We start from the raw sequence: 23,370 nt of genomic DNA, 5'->3' as shown, positions 1-23,370 counted from the left end.
TTGCTGGCGGTGTTTATATCCTTTTTGAATAGCTTATATCTTTAGGAGCAGGAGGAATTAAAAAATCTAAAACACATAGACGTCTTACCGATAAGATACTATAGACATGAATCTTTAGAATCTGCGAAAAAATCAATGAATCGGCAATATAAATTTTCCAAGTTAAGGTTTTTCGAGAAATGTTGAAAAATTTTGTAGCAATTTTTTTAAAAATTGATTTGAATTATTTTCAGACAGTATTTTTGTCAACTTCCAACCGATAATAAAAAAATTATATTTCAATTAAATAACAAGTTAGTATATTTTATAAACAATGAAAAACAAAAATTGATTTCGACTCAAATTTGAAGTAAAAATCATGATGTATTCGATTTTTGGGCAAAAATTGCTACAAATTTTAGTTTTTTGGGGCTAAAAACCTCCAAAGACCATTTTGAATGCGATGCTTGAGTAGTTTTTAAATGCAAATCTTGTAGGCCGATTGGGGGCGTGGCAACAAATTGAAATAAACATAATCTGCGTGGATATTAGACTAGTTTACTTAAAGTCTCCGAAATGGAGTTGCTTATACAGACGGACAAAGACACGGAGATGCTTAGATCGACTGGAATTAAATATTTAATTAGTCTCTACATTCAAATCGGTGCTAAAAGGGTTAATGTTCTTTTTTTTAAGTAAATTAAAGAGAAGGCAAATCGTGAAAATTGTCAATGTATTTTCACTTTCTTTCTTAATATCTTTTTGCTTTATTCGGTATAAATTTAAATTTAAGAATATTTAAAAAGCTTTTCAATTTTGAGCAAATAATAAAAAAAACACACACAAATATACATAAATATATATAAATTAAATAAATAGAAATAAATAAGATTAAACCAAGCAAAAAGTAGAAAAGTAAGAAACCTAAAAACAAAAGAAAACTGGCGTTTATTTTGGCCAACTCCGACTCCGATTCCAACTTCATTTCTAATTTCATCGATATAAAGTATTTACACTGTTGCCCAGCATATTGGCAAATTCGGGCTGGCCGCTTAATTGAAAAAATCAAGAATTCCATTTAACAATTCGTAGGCGAAACCAGATTCGCTGCTGGACACATTGGCCGCCTTCTTTTTCTTATTTTTCTTAGCCTTTTTCGATTTCTTCGCCTTGGCGGTGGTGGAATCAACAGGTGCAACGGTAACCTGCTCTAGCTCTTCCTTGTCCTTCTCCTTGTCGGCGGCAATGGCTGCTTCTGTGGCCTCAGCGGGCACAGAACCCACCTCATCTTTGCTCTGGACCATTGACTCGACATGCTCACGAGTCTGATCTGCTGGAGCAACAGCCGCATCTGTGGTCGCTGTTGCCTTCTTCTTGGGAGGCTTTTCGTCCTCATCATCGTCCAGTTCATCCAGCAAACCACCCAGACTGAAACCACCATAGTCAGCATCTTCGGGAGCTTCGGCATCATCATCTTCGGATTCTTCAGCATAGTCTTCTGTTTCGTTATCATCATCAGCATCATCGTAATCATCCTCCTCCTCGTCCTCATCGTCGTCGCCGCCAGCTGAAGGGAATCATGTTATTAACTACGCTCCAACTAAGATTCGTCGAATCCTAAACTTACCAGCAAATCCAAATAGATCATCGTCATCATCATCATCATCCTTGTTGACATTTACTGGCAATGGTTCGGCTTCGGCCACTTTCAAGCCTTCGGGACCAAATTTAAAGCAAGAGACCCTCAACGAGGCTTCCACTTCCTCATCGGCACGCAATTCAAAGGCCAGACAAGCCTTGAAGTTCTCCTTGGCACGGGACAGACCATAGACACGGCCACAGAACTGTGAATAGCCACCGGGCAGACCCACACAGATGGGACGGGCCTTTTTCGCTGAAATGCGACGAGAGGCCAATGTGATATCGCCATACTTCAGGGACACGCTCATCTCATCATTGCCCAAATAGGAGATTTTGGCACAGCCTGGACCACTGGGCAGCAGGGGAAGACCGAATTTGCGACAACAATCGCAATGCGACTCCGAGCATTTGCAGTAACGGCCAATGGGATTTTTGTCATCTTCCGGCTTAGCTGTTGGCTTGGCGGCCACAGCGGCAGTGGTAGCAGCCGGTGTGGCTTTTGGTGGTGCCAAAGTGGTAACAGCCGATGCGGCATTCTCATTGGGTATTTCATTGAGGGTCTCATTAATGGCATTAATTCCTGCCACAGTGTCGTCTGTCGACTCGGCATCCGTTTCATCTACATCTCCTTTGATCGGTTGAGCTTCAGGTGGTGCCACATTTGGATCAATCTCCTCTGGCGGCAAATCCAATTGTTTAAAATTTTCCGATATCTTATCAGTGCGTCGGAAAACTGTCTTGGCCCCCACTTGGGTCAAACTTGCACAGGCCACCAAAACAAGAAGGATCACAAATTTGAAATTCCTCATCACGAATGAATCTACCTTCAACGAGGACCTAAAGAAGTTGAACCAAAAAACAAAAGCGGAACAGTCAATTAGTTAACATATTTAAATATTTACTTATTTATACAGGAAGCGAATGTGTGTGAGAGAGATAGAGAAGATACCTCTTTTTTTTAGGGCGTTTAAAGGTCTTTTATTTTTATTCAATTTCAGTTAAATACATATATATTAATCCATGGGGAATACGATTTACTTTCTATTGTAGTTTAAAAATACAAGAACTTTAGTTTAAATGAGTTTCTTAAAACGATTTCAAAACGAAAGTCATAAGAATACTTTAGCAAATTCGTAATTTCCAATAGATTTTTGAAGCTGAATAGGAAATTTCCCTTTATGGTAAAGGGTTTTTCTTAGATCAATAACTTCTTTAAAATAAATAGTCTAGATTTTAGAAAAATGTCTTCAATACTTGTCCAATCTCTAGACTAAGCTATAAAGGCTCAAGTTTTTTTAACTTAAACCAATAAAGGAACAAATATGTTCAAAAATTTACTTGAAAGTAAAGTAAGTTTAAACTAAAGTACGAGCTTACTCCAAACGTCTTAGATTTGTGGCCAGCATTGTACACAATCTATTTTAGACAAGCAAACATATGTCTTCTATATTATCTAAAGTGCTCCTACTAACTATAAGTATATCATATCAGTAATGATATGTCCATGTTGTTGTTGTTGTTTATTTTTCCTTTGCTCTACCTCAAACTGGAACAAACGAAACATTAAAGATTAACGCCAAGCGAAATCGAACCAAAAAAAAATAAAGTATTCCAAAAGTCAACAAACAAAACAAAGCAAACTCAAGAGAGAGAGAGAGAGAAAAAAAAGAAGGCGAAAAATCGCTGCTTTCAATTGATGGTCAGCGATTAAATTTCACCACATTCTTTTCTCCCTCCTCTGCGTGTTGCCAAAAATGACGAAAGAAATGGATTTAAATAAATATTGACATAATTTCTACCACTTCCACTCTTTGAGCTGCTCTTCCACAGTGGCAGAGTAAACAATATTAACACCAAAAAAAAAAAAAATAAATAAATAAAAAAATAAAAAGAAAGAAATGAAAATGAATTTCTTAAAAAAGATGGAGAAATACCAATATATAGTCTACCAAGGAAGAGCGAGACAAAAGCGAGAGTGAAATCTTCAAAGTTATTTAATTGACGAATTGGGTTAGCCTCATTAGAATGTGTCTTCAGTCCAAGCTTTCATGCCTCTCTTCTTCACCCAGGTAACTCCCAACCATCTTCTTCTCCTCCTTCTTCTTCTTCTTCTTCTTCGTTCCAAACCAATTTTAACTCGAACCCAAACTCGAATTCAACTTCAACTTGTGCCGTCATTCGATGAACCAGCAAAGTGAAATTTTTAAAGCTATTGACTCACGGTTATGCGTGGGTCTTCATCTCCCTCTCGTTTCCTTCATCTTTGATGCTTCATCTTCTTCTTCTTCACATGCACCGCAAAGATGGCCAAATTCAATTAACATCTTTTTACCAAAAGCTAAGCCTAAACTACTTGTACTCAAGTAGATGATATTAAAACAGAGACCGCAGTTATTATAAATTATAACTATTAAAACATTTTTTTTAGAGATTTTCTTACATAAAATTTGTCAATTTAGAGTAATTTAATAAAACATCATCCATTAAAAATCTTTATAGATTTAATTGAAATTTCTCAGGCTTGACTTTGAAATTTGAAAAACAAATAGAAAACAAATTTTTCTAATTTTAATTTGACTTCCACAACAAAAACAGTCTAAGAACCTTAGCTTTAATAACAAAAATAATTATAAAAACTAATAAAACCCTAATTTGATTTGTAAAAAATTTTATTTAAAATTATACAACAATTTTCTAGTTTGATTTTGTTGTGTTTATTTATTAAAAGCAAAAATAATGATAAAACATTTTTTCATTTATTTTTAGATTATTACTTTGCTTAAAATAAAACTCAAAACATTTGAAATTTAGGCTTTTTCTTAAAAAGGGAATCAAAAGGTTAACTCTCAAGGTAATTTTCCTTCGTTTTTAATACTTAAATAAATGAAACTTTTAAAAAATAATTAAATTTTGAATGGATTTTGGTTGAGATATTGAATGTATTTTGCAATTATGAGCATCATTTTTTATGATGTAATTTCTAATTTTCAACTTTGACGTTTCTCACTTTTAAAATAATGCGTGAAATTTGCCCCAAAAAGTATGCAATGGACCATTAAGGAAAACACTTGGGGAAATTCTGAATAAAGCTAGTTTCCGTTTTAGATTGTGAATAAATTTTAAAATTGATACATATCAAAAAAACTATTAAAAAACTATTGAAAAAATTAGATTACATTAAATTTGCTTTTTTTGTGAATTTTCTTCAATTAAGTTTATTAATTTTAAGTAATTTAATAAATACCATTCATAAATAAACTTTTCTACCTCATTTTCGTTTTGTTTTCAAATCAATTTGTACATTTAGTTTACTCTCAAAATTCTAGTTTTTTTTTTAATATAACACTTTTAAAATTAATTTTTCATAATTTTGTATTATTCATAAATTTCAATACGATTTGTCAACAATAAATATTTTTGAATATTTCTTTGAATATTTTAGGCCTTAAAAAATTATATAAAAACTGTGTCTGCAATGAGGTAAAACCTCTCAAAACATTTCAAAACCTTTTTATTGGTTTACAAATGGGAATTATTTAATCCAAAATGATTGTTCTTCATTGAAACGACTTTAGATTTAATTTTGTGCCATGATTTATCATGTGTTTTTTCTTGGTTCCATATAAGACTTTATGCTTGAGAGAATAAACCAGATATAATTTTTAAGAACGTTTTTAACTTGTTTGCCGTCATGAGATGAAATGAGAACAACCATCTAGGATTTAAAGCATGTTGCATAATTTAGGGGGCTTACTTCTCCCTTCTAATTGGTATTAGTAAGCTAAGTAAGATGCTTTACATATGTACCATCAAATGGCATCAAAAGTGTTCATCATCATCAATAAGTTGGTGGGGGAAAAGCAATATATGACTACAAGTTCGCTTGATGACCCAAAACGCAGCACACAAAGTCATAGAGTCACAGTCAAACGGTCAAATGGAAAACAGAATGGAAATTGTGTAGTGGAAACTCTTAATTGAGTGACGAGAGGAGAGTGTGTGGGGTAAGGTGAGGTGAGGTGAGGTGAGGAGAGGTGGAGAAAACATGCCCAAGGTAAGGCATGTTGTCAAGTGGTTATATGTATGAATATAATTTCACTGGGAGACCAAAACACCAAAGTTAAAGTCAACGCCAACGTCAACGTCGACGTCAACGTCAACATTCCAATACGTTCAATACGTAACCGAAAAAAGTCAAGTTTCGGAACTCTTCATTTGCATGCCGAAATTCCGAAAGAAATGGACATCCCACATGCATATGCATATGTATATATCTGTTACACACACACACACAGACGCACACACAAAAACACCTTAGACAAGTCTCTCTCTCTCTCTCTCTCTCTCTCTCAAACTCTATTTTAGGTCCACGTGTGGTTTTAGTTTTCTATGTGTCAATAAATTATAACGGTTAGTGAAAAGATATTAGCATTTATTAATTATTAAATATATAGGAAAATAGAAAGTAAGTAAAGAGAGAGACAAAAAATTATCATAACATATCAATCGATTTGCATATATATTGTCTGTATGTATATGTATATGCTTCTATGTATAGCATTTCTCGATCGAAATCGAAACTGTTAATTAATTCATTAGCCATCAGCGAAAGTGTTGGCCAAATCAAAAGAGATTTCCTCTTCTATCTGAATTATCCACACAGATTACGACATACATATCGATTATGTTAAATAGTTATTTTGTTTTTTTGCTTTTATCCAATATGTTTACATCCTTCTATTCATATTCGGTTTATATAATGCAACTCTTATAGAAATTTTTTTGCATAATTTGTGAGATTGAAATTTGTTTTCGTCTATCTTGCCACTTTCTTATTTAAATATAGTCTCTAAATTGGGTGGGGAGACTAACAAAAATTAAGGTTAAACATTTCCGGTAACATAATCATAAGAAATAGTTAAATATTAACTTTGATTTTCTCTCTATATATGCAAACAAAATGTATTTATTTAACTAGTAACTAACAATTTGGCGAAAGCTTTAGCAAAACGTTCAAAAAAAAAAGCTTAAGAATAACTGAAATTTGGCCAGGCAGAAGTGGGATGAAGTCCGAGGGGGTTTGGTCTATTATAGGACTATATATGAAGGTCTTTTCAATGAAAAGACTCATTGGAGAGTTTTTTAAGTAATAGATTAGTTTCCATTAGATTTCCATACTTATAAAAAGCCAAAGAATGAAATTTTGTTAAAGCCCTTTTAAAGCCCTTACAAATATGTTTTCTAGATAAGTGAAGATGATTGGCTTTATTTTTATAATTAGGTCAACACTTTTTGAGGGAAAAAACTCTTAATTTTAAGGAACAAAAATTAAGCAATATATAATCATGATATGATTAAATGAAGCTTAGCTTGGTTAACATAAATAGGCCATGAATTTTATGATGCGCATCTTACTTAATCAACATTTTGACCAAAAAGAAAACCTTTTTAAACAAACATAAGTTAGGCCTACATCAAGTTGATGTAGAATTGAATGTAGGGCATATGTATATGAATTATGTATCATCATGTCTTATATGTATGGGCGGGATAGAGTATTTTTTAATGACCATTATCAATGGGATCAAAGCTTCTTGTGCTGAAAGAGAAAACTTCTCATAGCCAAAAATGGCAACTGGCCAACTTAACGAAGAGGCAACAATTTTTGTAGAAAGAGGTGATGGGTGTCCACCCCACGTTTCCCCTCAACGCCAAAAACTTCAACCATAGAAGAAGAAGAACAGCAACAACAACAACAACAATTTAGTAGAAAGTAAAACAAAAACAAAAACAAATACTTAGAAGACTTTGGTCTTGGTCGGCGTCTAAGTCTAGATTTTGTGAATCTGATGTATTATTTCTTTTTGCTAAATTAAATTAATTTAATGAACGCTCGACTACTACTACTGACAACAACAACAACAAACCCCAAATGATGAAAATGGAGACACAGACCCAAAAGCAAACTGGTTGACACAATTTCACGGTGACTTTAATGTGCATCATCTTCATCTTCACCTAGAGCTTTTCTTGGTCCTAACTTGGAGCAACAATTGATAACAACAACAACAACAACAACAATGAGAAGAAATATCCTTTACCTACACTTGATAATTTTTGTATCCTGAAAAATCGGGGTCACGCACTATATATAAATATATATATATATATTTTGTATTAATTCGAATCACTCCGATGAAAATAAAAAAAAAATTCAAGAAAAAAAGATTGCGGATTAGCGCGCGTTGGTAGATTTGAGGAAAAAGTTTCAAGTTTATTTATTTTTTAGAAGTGTCTTGATTTTTTTTTTTTTTTTTTTTGATTCAGAAGAGACCTGAACTCAACACTCGGAGACGCGAATGACAACTGCCGCCGGACGAAGCCATCGAGCCGAGTTATTGGCAATTTCAAGCCAAGCTAAGCGCGGCTTTCTTTTTGCCTCGAACCAGTTCAGGTCCGGATTTTCAAGCCCAAACAGTGAAAACGGGCTTGATATTATCAAATGTTAGTTCATGGGTGTGGCAAGGCGATTCTTTCAATGTTAATGGGCCATCTTCAATATTTTCAATTTTCAACTATATCCTCGAATTCGCTCCTGATTTGGTTGCGGTTTGATGTGATTCTTGGTCACTTAACGGTAACGCTGCATATCGGTATCGGGCCTTTATGGGCACCAAAAACTAAGAAACTGAGACACAGCACAGAAATCCATGTACATACAAACAAACAGACAGACAGACAGACATACAAACGAAGAAACGAACAAACGACTCCAAGCCAAACACTTCATCAATGGTAATTTGTGCCACCAACTCACAATTGCTCTCAAGTGCTAGATAGCGGCGAATCATACTACGTACGAATTTTACCTGTCTCTGTGAATTTCTTTGTTTAAGGTGAATCCCACAATCTCAAAGGCCTTGGACTTAACTTGCACGACGTGCCCAGACTTTTGTTCTTGGCTCAAAGGAACACGTCAGCTCCGAGTAAATGGGATTAACAAAGAAGATAATAACTTCATGGGTCAATAGTTTTCTTGTAATAAATTATTAAGTGAGTAAGGTCCAGGAAATATCAAAGTAAATACTTACGATCGAGTCACTTAATCTAAAACAGAAAATATTTCGCTTATATCAAATACTCTTTAAGGCGATATATAGATAACTTCCCCCATGGCATATTTAGTTTAGGCTTAATAATGGTGAATTCAACTTATAATAATACTAATATATTAGACTTAATAAAAAAAGAAAATGAAAAATAGATTGAATATAAAACAAAATTATATTTGCTTGATTAAAAAAAATGTTCTCCTTAACCAATTTTGTAGTACGATGTGAAATCTGTTTTGACCTTTTGTGGACCAGATACAAAATACAAGTGAATAAGCCATGGAGCGATACAGTCCCCAAGAACGCGGAATAATTGTGAAGGACGCGTTTCCGGGTCGCTTAATTTCGCGTTTTGCCGATTCGCACTGGCCCGCCAGATCGCCCGATTTAACGGTCCCGGACTTCTTTTTGTGTGGCTTTTTGAAGTCCCGTGTTTACATTAACAAGCCTGAGACCTTGGAAGCCCTCAAGGAAAATATCCGACACGAATGCGAGAATTTATTGCCCGAAACGCTCGCCGAAGTGATGGAAAATGCCATAAAACGGGCCCGTATGGCAATCAATTGTGACGGCTCCCATTTGTCCGATATCACCTTCTCTCTCTTAGCACAATTAATTCTAAAGGCATAAATAAACATCAAAAACATCAAAAAACAGAATCAAAGTTTTTCATTTAGAAAAAAAATAAGAGCCAAACAACATCGGATGACTTCTTTTGCGCCACCTTGTATATTATCGTTAAGTATCTATATCTAGCAATTTATATTATATTTAAGTAGAAAATGCCTACACAGAATGAACTCTTAACCCTTAGAGTATTACTCTTAACCCTTAGAGTATTACCCTTAAGCCTTAGAGTATTATTCTTAACCCTTAGAGAGTATTACTCTCACAAATTAAATGTACATACTTATATATGTATCAACCTTAGTAAATAAATGAATGAATGAATATTTGCTTGAAGTGTTTTAAGTGGTTAGTCGAATGCCAATAAAAAGAATTTTTAATATTTCAAAGATAAGATTCCTAGAATTTTATTTCAACCTTTAAAACATATAGTATTGGAACATTTAAGAATTTATGATGAACCTGCATATGAGGATTGGTGGGGATTTTGACGATTTTTGGCTACAATTCAGCGAAATTATATACTATTCAGTAACATTTTTGAGTTCCTTAAGAGATAAATAATGATTCCCTAATTTGAACATTTGTATTTATAACCATTCCCAATCACATTTTAATATATATATACAAAAGAATCCGGTTATAACGACTCCGCTTATAATGTCCGTCCGGTTATAGCGACTAAAGTTCGATGAGTGATTGGTTGGTCCCAATACAAATTTATATGAAAGGTCCTCCGGTTTGTACGCGTTCCCGATATAACGACAAAAATCGTCGATCCCTTGTGCGTCGGTAGAACCGGATTCTACTGTATTTTAAAACCCGAAAGGTGTGTAAATTTTGAGCATTTTTTGAAATTGATCATTGAGGGGTTACTTTAACCTAAATTAATTTAACTAAACAATTTCCAACTGTTTTTAATGAATAAATTTTTAAAATTTACACACCTCTCGGGGTTTTAAACAGTTTTTATTGAAATAATTCTCAAATCTCCTTTCGGGGTTCTAGGTATTTTAAAGTACATATATTACATTTTTTTTTTTTTTCAAGAAATAATACAAATTAGAGAGAATAATATAACAAAAAAGCATATCCAGTGGTAATTAATAGAGTCCTTTAGTTTTTGTCATAGCTGATTTGCAAAAATATAATAAATTTTTAGCAAAATGGTAAACGTTTAAATTGAAAAAGTGTGTTTAAGCAATAAATTTGTTATTATTTCGCCTAGCAAAATAAAGCCGGAAGAAAAATCTTGTGACAAAAATTAGATAATAATAGATAGATTAACTACTAGAAAATACTAGGCCATACGATCAGTCGTTTTCGAGAAACTTTGCTTACCGATGAAAAATAAAACCAGTCAGAAAAACAAATGAAATTTTTCCAGAAGTCACATATATATGTATATAAATTTTAAACTTTAATAATGTTGTTGTTGAGTTTTAGCCCCGTCGTAGCTGACGTTTCCCCCTGAGGAAGCAATACTCAAAGATAGTTTCATCGGGGAATAAAGCATTATAGAATAACGAATAATTTTTGTTAGTCTTCCGAAATTTGGCAACATCTCTGAAAATATAAATCGAATTTGCTTCAAATTTGTAGAAAAAAAAAACACTAAAATGTATATACTTATCGAAAATGCCGATTTCCTAGATGTATATATCCCTTTGAATAATATATAGCTTCGATTTAAGTAGTTGATATATGTATATATGTTAGAGCAACTCGTTGAAACGAGTAAAGTCAGATTTTACATATTTTTGAGTGTATTTAGGCAATGTTTCAATATTTATACACATTAAAGAGTATAACCGACACGTGGTAAATGAAGAAATGCAAACAAAAATATATTGTTAACATATGTTGTACTTTACAATCTTCTGTTCTATTTATTAATATGTTTTTCGATTGATTATGTGTGCGATAAAATGTTCTTTGTTTTGGTTTTGTTTTGTTCTAACTCAATGAATAACAGTTTTATTGTAATAGTTGCAATCTCTTTGAATCTGATTGAATATTTTAAGCCACATTAATTTAAAGGAATGTTTTTCGTTTTTCTGTTAATAATTGATTTATGCAACATTCCACATACATATGTATATAATGATTCGGGGTATTTATAATGTTTTCATTTAACATGGGCTTTGATTTTAACAGAATTTGTGTTTTTGTTTTTTTTTTGTTAAGAATTTGTTTCGTTTTTTGTGTGTTTATACAAATACAAGCGCAACAGATGTTTAAAAATTTTGTTTTATAATAATACTTGTAACAAATATACATATACACATATATAGGGCTGGAGCATAATATATATAATATACATTGAGAGAAAAAAAAAATAATATTAAGAAAACACAATTGCATAACGAGAAAAAAACAAAAAAAATATTGGACTGGACAAAAAATGAAAACACTTTTTAACTTTTATATAATAATTATTTTGTATCTTTGTCCGGGGCGGCCCATCCGCTTAGAAAATGGGTATATAATTGTCGATTTTGGCACGATGTTTCTGCGCCACACATTCGGCTATCCAGACAATGTTGCGGCACTCTTGTTCCTTCAGTTTTAGATAGGCATAGAATACACCGAAATGGAATTGCTGCAAAAAGGCGTAGACATTCAATTTGACTTCATGCTCAAAGAATTTGTCCTCCAGCGTCTTGTCACCGGGATTATTGCCGGAGCCATCGAATAGGGCGGCATATTCCGCATAATATTCGGCAACTGTCTTAACCTGCTCGTAGTCATCGGCACGAGCCAAGGCGGCTAAACCATCGGGATACATTTTACCGCAGTTGGGATACAATTTGGCCCGATCGTCTTTGGACAATTCAGTACCAAATGAATTGATGGTGATAATAATGGCACGGCGATCAGCCTCGAACTATAAAAAAAACAAAACAAAAGAGCTAGTTAGTTAATCAAGACATGGACCGGATCAATTTTTATACTTACAGCCAAAATCTCGCACATTACATCGGCAGTGGCACCACCCATATTCTTGCAGAAGTTATAGAAAGCTTCCAGATATGCCTTGTACAGGGTATTACGAATGATCTCAATGTTCATCTCATCAAGATCCTGCTCGGAAATGCAATCCACAAAGAACGGAGCAAGTGGTGTGTCCACTAGCACGGCATTGTACAGCTCAGCCGGGGTCGAGGCAACATGGATGGCTTCCATTTGCTCGAAACTGCCCAATGGATGGCATTTGGGAATTAGCTCCGAAATGGGACGCTGATGCAGAGTTCCGGTGATCAGCAAAATGATATTATCAATCATATAACCATAGGTGATAAAGTCTAGGAAATTGGACAAGGGCTCAACAGCATGATTGCGCATATGCTGGAATTCAATGACCAATTTCTCACGCAGCTTGTCATCGATGACGGAGACAGATAGAGGAGACGGCTCATTGGCCAAAAAGCTGCCATAGTCCGTTCCTTGTAAATGCAGCTTCAAATCTGTTGGGAAAAGAGTCATCATTATAGATTTATTAGGTATTGGCATACGTCATTAATATAAAGGCATTGGCCTTTAGGGTCATTATTATTTATATTTATACTCCAAGTAGTTCATCTATATATAACTGCTAAGGGGGGGCTGAGTCAAACCATCGGATTTGGATGCTGTTCAGCACTAATGGGTGGGTGTTGCACTCTTTTTGGCACGCGTAAAAAAATCACAAGACAAGCTCACACACACACACACAAGCACACACAAATAATGTTTAGTGGTAGGGAGGGGAAACACAACTATTCACTGATAGCAAAAGAAAATTAACTAACAATACTCCGATTCTGATGGTGTTGTTGGGGCGTCACATGACTGACTAAGCAGGGCAACAAGGCAGATTGTATATTTGTCACTTACCCTCCAAGGTCTCGCATTGCACCAAATTGAGGTAATCCGCCTGCTTTAGGATGCCACACTTGAATCCACGGCAGAGGCCCTCCAAGTAGCCGTTGTCAATGTTGAACATAAATCCAGAGCTGTTCATCTTTGATAGTTTTCTGTTGTTAGTTATTTACAGTAATTGGAGGAGTGCTGGGATTGGATTCGACTTGACTTTTCCAAATGCAGCCGTCTAAAGAAAATTCAACCTTTATTTTTTCTATATCGATCCACAAGTCATATGACTTTTCGCTACAGTGTGACCAGATGCTAGGTGCAGTAAAAATCATAAAAAATTGCAATTCTATCGCGTTGCTATCGAATATAATTGTTATCCAACACTTATCGATTGCCAACACTTATCGATTGCCATTAATCGAAAAAGTTCAGTAAAAACAGTTACATTTGAATTCAACATGGATATTTATTACACAAAAAAAAAAGAAGATAGGTAAAAATATTTATAATCAATACTGATAAATAACGAGGCATTGGTAAATATTTTAGTCCAACTTATCCTCGTCATGCCGTCGACCATGAGCACTGCTCTCTTGGCCATTATTTGGTATATAGAAATAGGCTACCCACATGAATATTAACATATCCACAAACATAAGTCCAGCAAATAAGAAGAACTCGTTAGCCTGTGATTGAAAGAACTTCAATTCGGCCACAATCACAACAATGACATTGCCAAAGGCCACCGTTAGCAGCCAGCAAGCCTGCAGCACCGACTTCATACTGGTAGGAGCCTCGGAATAGGAAAACTCTAGCCCGGTTACCGAGAACATAACCTCACCCAGTGTCATAATCACATACTGTGGCACCAACCAGAGCATACTTATGGAATTCGGTTGGGTTACCTCGAACATGCTTGCCACATATCCATTTTGCCCTGAGCCAATCACTAGAGAGTACACACCGCCAGGACGAAGATTCACTTGGGCCACTTGATACTCGCCGACGGTTACCACATACTGAACTGTGCTCAATTCATACAATTCATGATTTCGTGCCTGTATTTCGAGAGCTGTGTTGGATGTCTTCACCTCTGTCCATACGATCTTTGTGGTGGCCAATAAATTAGCCAGCGTCCGGACATGGGCTAAGGATTTGTTTGATTTTTGTATATCATCCTCGTACCAATATTTACCAATTATCTGATTGGGTCGCAGAAACAATGTATGAGCCTTCGCCTCATAGAGCTGCTGGGTGCCCCCCTCCAATTGGCGACAGCCTAACAAGCAATCAAATTTAAAGTAAGAACGAAGAGGAGGAGTAGCCACTCACCTTCGGTTAAGGTCTCAATGCTATAGGTTAGTGTGTATGTCCCATTAATGGTATCTATACTGCCACTATAATAAAAGTCCAGACCATTCAGTGTGAAATTGTTGCGTGCAGCTAAATTAGTGCTTAGGCGATAGTCACAATCGGGAATTCCATTAAAGATACGGAATTGTGTGTTGCCCGCCGATGCAATCACCGGATAAGTGCGCTGTAAGGAGCGAGCTAATGATAGCTAATTTCTTTTAAAAGGGAATGCAAGCGTTACATAGCCGGAAACCCGAAAATACGTTCTCGAACTCTACACAAGGCTAGAACCAGTTGGGAATTACAACTGCACAAAGTGAGAAATGGCTCTCAGGCATCTCATTTCTTCTTTTTAATCCTATTTCAGTTGCTGTATCGTTTGCATTCCCCAATTTTAGTACTTGTTTCTTTGGTTTTTAAGACGCTTATTGGCTATTACATTACCCGAACATATCAAAATGTGCACAAAAGCATAGTTTAGGGGGCAAAAGATTAGGCATAGAGTTTAGTATAAAGATTATATTTTATTCAGTAGATTAACTAGAAAGAATGTCTTGTCATATTATAACAACGGTGTCCGGAGCATCCGAACATGTTACTTTTGTGTGTCACACTTCATACTTACATTGTAAAAGGGTGAACAGGGTATGGGGGTATGGGGGTGGGGATGAACATACAAAATGGAAGGTTGTTGTTGTTGTTTTTTTTTTTTCATTTTTGGCAATAACACATATATATATGTGTATAATACAGAAGGAAAAAGAGCTTTATTACTCATTGATGTCCTTGCCCTTGTTATCCACACCGTTCTCTAGCGGAGGTATTTCACTTCTACCAGCATCATCATTGCCGTCACTTAGTGCCAGCGGCTTTTCGGCCTCATCGACCGTTTTATTTGGATCATTGGGCTTATAGGCATAAGCAATGAACATAAAGAGCAGCATATCAGCAAACATAAGGCCAGCGAATAAGAAGAACTCAGAGGCTTGGGAGTCAAAGATGGCAGCTTCAGCAATAATGACCACAATGACATTGCCAAAGGCCACGGTGAGCAGCCAACAGGCCTGCAGGACCGACTTCATGCTAGGCGGTGCTTGGGCATATGAGAACTCCAAACCGGTCACCGAGAACATAACTTCGCCCAGTGTCATAATCACATACTGGGGAATTAGCCATAATATGTTCATGGAATTGGGTTCAGTGATCTCATTAATGTTGCTCGTATAGCCAGTTGCGTCATTTCCACTCACTATAAGAGTGTATACACCGCCGGTGTGAATTCTGTAGGTGTCTACCAGCTGATCGTTAACAAGTACATCATATGTGGTGGATGTCAATTTTGTGAGCTGTGTTTCGTTTGCATAGTCATCATACCCGTCCACACCTTTTGTAGTTCTCCAGACAATCTTACTTGTGGGATCAATATTGGCTATATTGCGGACCAATGGATGTCCATCAGATGGTTTATTCACAAAGTCTTCCACCCAGAATGCCGCTTCTGTCGTATTCGCCGAATTGAGGATTAACGACCAGGCTGTGGCATCTGTAAATGTATGGCGTAGGTTGCCATTGTCAAAATTGTAACAATCCGGATTGGTTGAGCTGATTGTGTATGGCAAATCCTCAGTGCCATCGACATAGACATCCTTGTTGGTATAAACCTCATAGGGGCCCACATTGAATATTAGGCCAGTCTGTTCTGCAGTTGAGTTGAAGTTGAAGGTGTACGCACAGTTTTCGGTATTGAAAACTCGCAGCTGAACATTCTGGGCTGAAGGCAAGGTGGGATATGTTTTCTAAAAAAACGACCCCAAAACGGAACGGAGAGAAATCAAGAAAGAGAAAGAGCGTGTAAGCAAAAGTGTGCAAGAGAAACAGAAAATTCGGAAAAGTGAAAAGGTGTGAGAGTGCAGGAGTTAAGAGAGTACCGGACTTACCTCAAGACTTAACTCGACCACGCCGGAAATAATAAAAGCCACGCCAGCCAATATTCCACCCATGGTCAATTTCTGTAATGGACGTCGAATGCCAACTAATCTCAATGCCGGATAGAAGGCCACATCGTAGAGAGGTATAAAGACGAGAATGAGCAACGGATTGAGCACTTGCAATTGATCGGGCTTAATGTCCCATGATCCCATGTCACCGTCCATACGCGTTGCCTGGAAGGTCCAACGTGAGCCCTGTTGATCGAACAATGCCCAGAACACGGGCAATGGCAAATAAAGGAACAGCACACGCATCAACACTTTAACATCATCGATTAGCTGACGATCATGTTTCTTGTCCGCATAATCTAGCCAATGTTCCCGGGGATTTGTCTTCTTTTCCTTGCACTTGGTCGTCAATGCTGTCCAAATGGTGCTGCACACTAAGACCACCATATTGCCTGCTGGTGGCTTGATCTTATACAATGGGCGACCCAGAACGAATATGATCACCGATACGATCATCAATATGGCTGGCACACCAAAGGCCAACGGATAACAGTTGATGTCATCGAAACAGGAGATATCTTCACGTAGAATTGGCGTCACCGATGTCGAAATCAATGAGCCAGCATTGATTGCGAAATAGAAGACCGAAAAGAACGATGTGATTTGTTTCACCTGTTCTGGCATCTTGAATTGATCGCCACCAAAGGCGGAGACACATGGTTTTATGCCACCAGATCCCAGGGCTATCAATGCAAGTCCCAGCATGGTAAATGTCTCCATCGGTAAATTGAGTGGACCAATGGCACCCAGAGTTAGCAGAACAGAACCACAAATATACACCAACGATAGATATAAAATAGTCTTGAATTTTCCAAGCCAAGAGTCCGAAATTATGGCACCGAATACACAAAGGAAATACACAAACATGGTGAAAACATGGAAAACAACCGTGGCCGTGTCTTCCGAGTAGTCCAGCGCACTCTTTAGGAAGAGAACCAAGACAGCTGCAATGAATAAGAGAAGACATTTTGTTATTTATTCAAGGACATTAAACAAATTCGATCACTCACTTCGCATGCCATAATAGTTGAAACGTTCACAGAATTCATTGCTGATAATAAAGAATACGGATTTCGGGTATGGATATTTCTACAAAGACAGGTTATTACCATTATGTTTTGTGGCGAGGGGGTTGGAATTTCGAATTTTACCTTTTGTTGGCCCTCTGCTTCCGATACATTGGCCAAGCTATTTGACTCATTAGGATCCTTGCCATTCTGATCGGGATCAATTTTTTTCGGAGGTTCCTTCCTGGACTCAACTAGAGCTGTGCCATTCGTCTGGCCATCGGCATCAACTGGAGGTTCCTTCCTGGACTCAACCAGAGCTGTGCCATTCGTCTGGGCATCGGCATCGATGGGTGCGGCAATAGATGTTACTTCAGGTACTACAACAGGTGATTCCTGTGGAGGGGCTGCTGCTTCAATGACTGGCTCGGCGGTTGGTTTTGCCACTTCTACTACTTCGATGGGTTGTGCAGTGGGAGTAGCTTCAACAACACTTTGAGGCTCGCTGGTTATATCCGAAGATGCAGCCTTGATCTCTGCAAAAGGAGAGGAGAAAAATTGTAGAAACTTATTACATTTCATTTAATTTTCGATTCAAGAATTAACCTAAGAGCGGTACTATCTCATGCAGCTCTGCCATTGCGATTACTACTGATCTTTTGGTGGCATTTCATCAGATTGAAATAATATTCACAGACCCTCCCACTATCTCCCCTATCCCCTCCTCCGCTTCTTCCTTCTCATCCTACTCCATCTTTCTCACCTCAGAAGGTGTGTGAACTTAATGCTCAGCATAAATTAAAACGCATTAGAAAATCTGTCGTGCTGCTGTCATAAAGTCAACGTCAGAGTCATCAGACATTTACTATAATGATAATACCAGATATAGAAGCCTAGCCCGAAATAGAGATAATCGTACACTGAATTGTCTCGAATGAAATGTGTGTGAATACCTTTTTTAGGTACTTGTATACTGAAAATGGATCAGCGTTTGGAACTCCCGATTGAAGCTCGTGACATTTGAGCCAGTGGCGGAACCTCGTTGGGTGAACAGTGGGGGGAGGAATTTCCCCCAACCAAAATGAACTCAAATGTTCGATTCTTCCCACCAAAATGAAGACCGAAACCCGTCATTGGACAACGACATGAACAGGAAGATCGAAATGCACTCAAATATCCGACTCTTCTTACCAGAATGAAGAGCTAAAAAGCGTCATTGGACAGGGACATGGTCAGGAAGATCCTTTGCTTAGCTTTAGTTACCATTCATCTACATATGTATATAGAGGATAAAATGGTGGAACAGAACAACAGGAGGCGTCCATTCGATTTTTATGAAGTTTTAAAATATCCTTTTTGTAGGGAATTTTTATTTTTTGTTCTTAAACGATTTTCATTATTTTCTTTGGATGTTTTTTTGAACTGACAATGCGAAAGCTTAAAGAATTAAACATTTTCTAAATTTCTTGTTGAATTTTTTTTGGCTTAGATGTTATTTATAGCAGATTTAGTCAAGTCATTTTGTTAATACTTTTTTATAAACGTCTAGATATTGGTGACTATAAGGGACAGGGCCAGATTAATCAAATAGAAGGCAGGGAAGCAAATGTTTTAATTTGAAAAATTCTTAAACATTTTGTTGAACTTTTTACTTTGCGAATTCAACTAATTTTCAAAGCTGATATCTCTTTTTTTTTTAATGTATTTAAAAGTAATTTTTAATTGGAATGTAAAGCACGCTAATTATCAGTTTGATATCTTCTTATATTCCAATAAACTTTATTTTCATTAAGCTCTAATTTTGTCAATTTTTGGTTTTTGTATTTGAAAAATTCATGTATTTATTATCACCATTTAATCTGCATTTAAATCTCGAGAAATAAATTGTTTGCCAATTTCGTAAAAAGTAATAAAGTTTTTCAAAAATCGATTCGAAATTAATTAAATTGCTATTTAATTGATGTAAAACTTCCTTATATCGGTTAGAAATTGTCTTATGTCTTGACTTATTAAAAATTTATATTTAAAAATTCCAAAAAAATTGAAACATTTCGTTTGCAAATCGTTTTTATACGATCTGGAATAAACCAAATATTTTTGTAGTTCACCCTGCTTATGGCAATCAAATTTAGTACATTAATATTTCTTATCAATATTTATTAGTTTGCCAAATTTAAAGGCAGCGAGATAGTCTATGTTTGCCCATGATTGGTTTTTATACCTAACCCTTAAATATTTATAGAGATTAACCATTTTTGTAATATACATGGAGGCAATGAAGTATGGAAAATTGTGAAAAGAAAATTGAGGCAAAGGGCTTAATAGCTTTATTAGTTTACCGTTAACGTTATTAACTTTGGCAACGATCATCAAATTTATTTACATCAAACATTTCTACTTAATTTAAAAGCAATTATAAATTTTCCCATTATGTTTATACATACATATACAAAAAGATTCACAAATAAGGGCTAAAATGGTTAACTTACTTGGTGCATGGTATACCAAAGTCGATGCGACGACTTACTGACTTTATTTTATCTCATTATATACAAGGCCTAAGGCCAGTGGCGGATTTACAGTCATTGTCGCCCTATGCCCTTTCCATCACTAAGTCAATAATAACGTATACGCACGGTGTGCCCAGCTAAACTAATCACACGCATTGGAATAATAGGAAAATAGATTGCCTGGATCTAAGAACTAAGCCGCTCTAATATGCAGGTCAATCCAACGGCCGGTTCAAACTTTACTTCAACCTTCAGTAGTTGTTCAATTGTAGTTTAGACTAATGTATGTTGTATGTATCGATGGGTAATCCCAAACGCATTATCGTTAGTTTATCAACTTTTATGACAGCCATTAGGCAATAGGCAACATACATACATACCTAATTACTTGCTTTCATATCCGTCCGTTCGTTTGGTTGGTTGGTTGGTTGGTCCGTCCGTCAGTCAGTCATATCTACATACCTTTAACATTATCAAAACACACACTTGATCGACACTTCGATTCAATTCATGGCGGTAAATGTTTGAAGTCAAACAAAATTAACAAAATATGTGACCAAAATTAAACATGCACACACTTATGCCAATCATAATTTTAATGAATGAAATGACATGCCTATTACTTGATAGTTCGAAAATACATTATAAACTATGTAAGTAGGTGATACGTAAATTGATCTACTTAAACATTACAATACATACATACATACATATACATATACGTCAAAGTTATGCTATGTGCTTAACAAAAAAAAAAAAGAGTTTAATCTTATCTTAAGTTATAAGGCACATTTCACCTACATACATACATAAATATATATGTATATGTATATAGTTTTGTGTTGGTATTATTCTTTCAAGACATTCTAGAATTTTTGTTTTTTTTTTTTTTTTTTTTTTTTGAATGAATGAATTTCTTTTTTTTTTTTTTTGATTTGTTTGCTCAACTAGTGCGCCAAAACAAAAAAAAAATTCAGATTATTGCCTTTTCATATCAGCCGTAAATTTGTCACCTTCGTCCTATATACCTGTACTATATATATATATATGTATATGTATATGTAGGTATATGCAATTTCAATTCTAGCCTTATCAGAGATTGTCGGCAAACTGCGTTTGGTTTGCCCGTGTTAACTGATTTACAAGCGATTAAGCCACAAGTCAGTTTATTATCGCCATAACTTTGATAGACGATATGAGCTTATAAAACAATGGAAATACTAATCTAAAATATCCCAAAAACAACTTTAGAATTAGAAATTTTACTCCCCTATATACATATATGTACCTATGTATCCAGACATCATTCACTTTAAATGCAAAAAAAAACTTCTCAATTTCTGTGACTCCATTCAAGAGTTGTTTTTATATCTCATTGGAGACACTTGACACATTTCCTAATATTTGTTTTGTATGATTGATTGTCTTGTTCCTGTTTAATTGGCAGTTGATATTGGTAGTCGCTATTGTGAAAAGGCCAAGTGCCTGAATGATATGATTGGTGGTGGTGGTGGTGGTGGTGTTGTAGTGGGGGGCGGGGTTGGGGCTTATCTCCTTTGCTTGTGTCAAAATTCTGCGAATATCAACTTGTGCTCGAGTTCTCAAGTAATTGCAAATACCTGTTGTCGCTCGGTTCAATTTTGGGGGCTAAGTAAGTAATGATGTAGCCAAATCAGTGCGATTTGTCAGTCTTAAGGCGTTGGTGGAATACCAAATGAAGTAAATTTTGCGATCGCTTGTATGATTATGCAAATGTTGATTTTGACATTGGTAAAGCCATAGATATACATGTGTATGCAGGTATATGCAAATCACACAAACTCTCATTGACAAACAGCTAACAATTTTGGTAGTAAGCGACCCTCTAACCTGGCTTTCAATTCAGTGACGGATTCACTTTAAAATCGGCAGTAGATCCGGGCCTAGAGCCCCATAGGGTGGACCGAAAAACATTAGTTTTTGTTGACATTCTTTGCCAAAGAATATTTATTGTTTTTCAATTCATTTAGTTGTGATTCACAGCTGGTTTTAGCAAAGGCAGTAAGATATAACAATTGCCATTCTAGAGGGTTTTCTACCAAAGTCTCCTACAAATAGGGCTTACTAGTTCTTAAAATAGTTTGGTATACTCTTGCTTTTGTGCTCTAATGATTATGCTAAGCTATTATAAGTTTAGCTGTCATACAGTGCGTATGCGTTATGCTTGACTAATTGGTGAGATGTAAAAAAAAAACAGCGATTCATCACCATCTGACTGCTAGATCCGCCACTGAACTGTTGTGACTGTTAATTCACATTCTGAAGGGTACTTTAAAGAGGGTATTTTACGGCGATTAGAAAGATAATAGTTATAAGTGAAAAGACAGATAGAAAGCAAAGTTGTGCCACTAAGAACAATGAAAGGTTTCTAGGCATACCTAAGTATATAACATTTGTTTTAAAGACTGTTTTATAATCAGCAATTTATATAATGTGAAAAACTAAAAAAAAAAAAAATAAACAAAGGAAGGTTCTCTATAAATCATAATTTTAGCATTAAAATTAAATTGCAAAAACAATATAGACTTAATTATAATATAAACAAATTGTAAATACCATTTTCATTGTCCGTCATGTTTTCCGTTTTTTTTTTTGTTTTTTTTTGGGGTTTCTAAGCCCGGCTCTGGTGGTTAGCTATTAATCCGTCAGGCCTCACTTGAAAATAAACCGAATTTTTGTGTGTTGGATAAATTATAATGCAAATAATGATAATATTATAATTAAAAATTTAAAAAAAAAGAAAAATGTAACAAACACTTTAAACAACAAAAACAAAAAAAGAAAAGGATTTTTGAATCACTTTAACGGTCATCGATCGTCGTCGAGACGCGGCCAACGGACTGAAACGGGCCGGACCAGATTTCGTTAATAATAATTGAGAGATGTGTAATGTGTAAACATTATAGTATTTTCTCTGTTCTCTGTTTGTTCGTTGCAAAGTAATTTGCATTCCTTGGCTCACTCACATTAAGAAAAGCATTGAGGAATATATGTATGTATGTGCTTTATATTTAACAACAATAATAACGACGACAAGTAGTACACTCTACAGGTGAAAAAACTGCGGCGAAACGGCACGGGACACAAAACGCACACACACACACACACACACACTACAACGAAAACGAAAGGGGAGAAACGCGCATCCAAGTTCGCCAGCGGTGATCAACAGACTGACTGACTGAATCTGCTGACTGTGACTGTGACTGGCTCTGCGACTGATGTCACAGTCAAGTTACAGCTAGCCGAA

General features: G+C 35.8%; 4 protein-coding genes across 4 annotated transcripts; all 4 read right to left on the bottom strand.

The window, feature by feature from the left end:
* Positions 1-903: 903 nt before the first annotated feature.
* On the bottom strand, positions 904-7,772 carry LOC6648671. The gene is made up of 3 exons (XM_002071840.2): positions 7,726-7,772; positions 1,607-2,457; positions 904-1,546 (listed from the first exon to the last, which is right to left on the bottom strand). The coding sequence occupies exons 2-3, from the start codon at positions 2,427-2,429 to the stop codon at positions 1,032-1,034; spliced, it is 1,338 nt and encodes a 445-aa protein (XP_002071876.1). The 5' UTR covers positions 2,430-2,457; positions 7,726-7,772; the 3' UTR covers positions 904-1,031.
* A 3,435-nt stretch (positions 7,773-11,207) lies between these two features.
* LOC6648724 (V-type proton ATPase subunit d 1) lies at positions 11,208-13,520 on the bottom strand. The gene is made up of 3 exons (XM_002071839.4): positions 13,236-13,520; positions 12,318-12,826; positions 11,208-12,246 (listed from the first exon to the last, which is right to left on the bottom strand). Exons 1-3 carry the CDS (start codon positions 13,360-13,362, stop codon positions 11,830-11,832), a joined length of 1,053 nt encoding a protein of 350 aa, XP_002071875.1. The 5' UTR covers positions 13,363-13,520; the 3' UTR covers positions 11,208-11,829.
* Positions 13,521-13,710: 190 nt separating this feature from the next.
* Positions 13,711-14,905, bottom strand: LOC6648723 (peptide transporter family 1). Its single transcript, XM_002071838.2, has 3 exons — positions 14,873-14,905; positions 14,547-14,751; positions 13,711-14,493 (listed from the first exon to the last, which is right to left on the bottom strand). Exons 1-3 carry the CDS (start codon positions 14,903-14,905, stop codon positions 13,760-13,762), a joined length of 972 nt encoding a protein of 323 aa, XP_002071874.1. The 3' UTR covers positions 13,711-13,759.
* Positions 14,906-15,071: 166 nt separating this feature from the next.
* LOC6648722 (peptide transporter family 1) lies at positions 15,072-23,299 on the bottom strand. Its single transcript, XM_002071837.4, has 6 exons — positions 23,087-23,299; positions 22,677-22,775; positions 17,716-18,107; positions 17,575-17,653; positions 16,505-17,508; positions 15,072-16,363 (listed from the first exon to the last, which is right to left on the bottom strand). The coding sequence occupies exons 2-6, from the start codon at positions 22,693-22,695 to the stop codon at positions 15,338-15,340; spliced, it is 2,520 nt and encodes an 839-aa protein (XP_002071873.2). The 5' UTR covers positions 22,696-22,775; positions 23,087-23,299; the 3' UTR covers positions 15,072-15,337.
* Between the last annotated feature and the right edge of the window lie 71 nt (positions 23,300-23,370).

The sequence above is a fragment of the Drosophila willistoni genome (genome assembly GCF_018902025.1).
Source record: "Drosophila willistoni isolate 14030-0811.24 chromosome XL unlocalized genomic scaffold, UCI_dwil_1.1 Seg141, whole genome shotgun sequence".
NCBI lineage: Eukaryota > Metazoa > Arthropoda > Insecta > Diptera > Drosophilidae > Drosophila > Drosophila willistoni.
The sequence above is the reverse complement of the archived record's forward strand: the minus strand, read 5'-3'. Positions and strand labels throughout refer to the sequence as shown.